Here is a 688-nt window from a genome sequence, read left to right on the forward strand (position 1 = left end):
TGCTGAAATATTTGCTCACCCCTGCTATAGACTATTAGAAGAGGAAAGTGACAGACATGAATAAGTGGGTATGAAGAAAGGTTATATTTTCAAATTCACTTGTAAAATGAAATAATAAGCAAAACTAAGAAAAAAAAATTAAGAAAGGAAAATACAAACTTTAATGACTTACTGATCTTCTTTGTCGTAAAATGGCAGCTTCTGCTGGGTGGTTGAATCTAAATTTATGAACTTTACCCAGGACAACAAGAGCCCCTATAAAGAAAAAGAAAAAATGTAGAAGTGCAATTCATCAAACATCTGGTATTTGATGCGCACTCATGGGACCTACAGCTTAATTCTTCAAACCTTGTGAGTTTTACTCCCGGCATTATAGCACGATATTGCAGGGAAATGGCAAACCCATTATTAGAAATTTGTTTTAATTCAAGTGATAAAATATAACAGACAACTTTATCCCAGAGACAAGGGCTAAAGAAGAGGAAATAATTTAGTAATTAATTAATCCAGTAATTAATATACAGAAAAATAGAAAATGTAGTCCAAGGTAAGTTCAACCACACTGTACAGTCAAAGACAAACCCTTCCACATTTTCAGTTAAGCATCTCCTCCGAAGAAAAGAGCAAAGTTGCGCTCAGGATACATCGAAAATTGCCCCCACCCCCCCCCCCCGTCTTTTGCTTTCAC

The 688-nt window shown here is 35.6% G+C and overlaps 1 protein-coding gene across 1 annotated transcript in view; it reads right to left on the reverse strand.

Annotated features, from left to right (window-relative positions):
- The window catches only part of LOC102378399 (stAR-related lipid transfer protein 9), a gene marked incomplete at its 5' end in the record, with an annotated part of 93272 nt that overhangs the window by 75430 nt on the left and 17154 nt on the right, over positions 1-688 (reverse strand). Inside the window, 1 exon segment of the mRNA XM_025215373.1 lies at positions 173-255. Within this exon segment, the coding sequence (XP_025071158.1) occupies positions 173-255 (83 nt within the window).

The sequence above is a fragment of the Alligator sinensis genome, unplaced genomic scaffold, assembly GCF_000455745.1.
Source record: "Alligator sinensis unplaced genomic scaffold, ASM45574v1 scaffold1581_1, whole genome shotgun sequence".
Lineage (NCBI taxonomy): Eukaryota > Metazoa > Chordata > Crocodylia > Alligatoridae > Alligator > Alligator sinensis.